Source organism: Bison bison, unplaced genomic scaffold (assembly GCF_000754665.1).
Source record: "Bison bison bison isolate TAMUID 2011002044 unplaced genomic scaffold, Bison_UMD1.0 scf7180017864249, whole genome shotgun sequence".
Classification (NCBI taxonomy): domain Eukaryota; kingdom Metazoa; phylum Chordata; class Mammalia; order Artiodactyla; family Bovidae; genus Bison; species Bison bison.
This window is the reverse complement of record NW_011494821.1, coordinates 217,394-218,694: the sequence shown is the minus strand read 5'-3', so window position 1 is coordinate 218,694 and position 1,301 is coordinate 217,394. Positions and strand designations below refer to the sequence as shown.

Here is a 1,301-nt window from a genome sequence, read left to right as displayed (position 1 = left end):
CCGAGTCGTACATTTTGCAGCTCATCATGCCGGTGCTCTGCGTGACGCAGTCCATCCACAGCCCCTTGTACATGGCCTGGGCGGTGATGATATTGTCGCCAGCGTACGAGCTCATCTGCCACTGCGGGATGGCGGTGCATGCCACCAGGCCCACCCAGCCCAGCAGAGCCATGGAAAAGCCCAGCAGCTGCAGGCCCGAATTGGCCATTTCCGCCCTCAGAATAGACGGGGGGCGCCGGGAGGGCGAGTTTTTAAGTTACCCAAAGAGGCGAAAAAGAAGTTGGTCGACTGCTTGCAAATCTGGTCCCCGGAGTAAACACAAACCGACCCCTCCGGCGAGGCGAGAGTCTCACCGCAGAGGGAACAGGACTGGTGACCGACAAAAGCGATCCGCGAAGGCCTGGCGGTTCCCTCGGGCGCTCGGCGACTGTTCCCAAACAAAAGGTGGAGGGGCCGTACGGGCGCGGCCTCCGGGTGCTGGAAGTCCCCAGAGTATCCTGGGCTGTCGGCCCGAGGCTGCTGTGCGAACTAGAGGTCGCTCAGCGGTGATCGGGCAGGTGCGGGCGGACAGGTGCTGCGCACCTGAGTATAAGTAGGGCGTCGGGGGGCGCGCCCCCGCGGGCACCGGGAGCGCGAGGCGGGGAGGGACCGAGGGGCGGCCGAGGGTGACCTGACGTCACCGAAGGGACACTCACCTGAGCCGGAAGTCCTTGCCCCCACCCCTCCTGGCTCAGGTGAGGAGGAAGAAACCTGAGCCCCATGTCACGCCTCTTCACTTGCTGGGCTTGGACCGCTGGAGGGGGGAGGTGGAGTCTTCTCGGGAGTCCCGAGTTCTGCGGAAGCCCCTAGGACTGGAGGTCCCTCGGGCGCAAGGACGTCCCATCCCCGCTCCCAGATAGGTGCGCCAGGAACGCGGCGGAGGCTGAGCGGGAGAGATGCCCCAGGCTAGCCCTGGCTTCCCCTTCCCTCCCGCAGAGACTCTCGGCTTCTACTCCGTGCGCTCGTTCTTTATCCCGCCCTACTTTCGCCCCCACCCTCTGTTCTACTCTTTTTCTCTTCAGTTTCCTTTCGTCGCCGACCCCACCTTCCGGGGACCCCTCAGAACTGCCCACTTCAGCCGCCTAATTAGAGTCTCCACCGCCAGAGCCACCGCCTAGGGCCCAACCCCGCCTCACCGCTGTCGCCTTCACCAGACACCTGGCTTCCAGGAGCGGTACCCCAGCACCCATCTTCTCCGCCCCCTATTCCGATCTCCGCTGGACGTGACTTAATGGCGGGGCCCTTGGCACCCCACCCCCCCC

The 1,301-nt window shown here is 64.7% G+C and overlaps 1 protein-coding gene across 1 annotated transcript in view; it reads right to left on the bottom strand.

Moving 5' to 3' along the window:
• CLDN7 (claudin 7) overlaps positions 1–1,284 on the bottom strand; it is a 2,848-nt gene extending 1,564 nt beyond the window's left edge. The window contains exon 1 of the mRNA XM_010847341.1: positions 1–1,284. This exon is cut by the window's left edge and continues 6 nt beyond it. Coding sequence (XP_010845643.1) covers positions 1–208 — 208 coding nt within the window. The 5' untranslated portion in view covers positions 209–1,284.
• Positions 1,285–1,301: the final 17 nt, after the last annotated feature.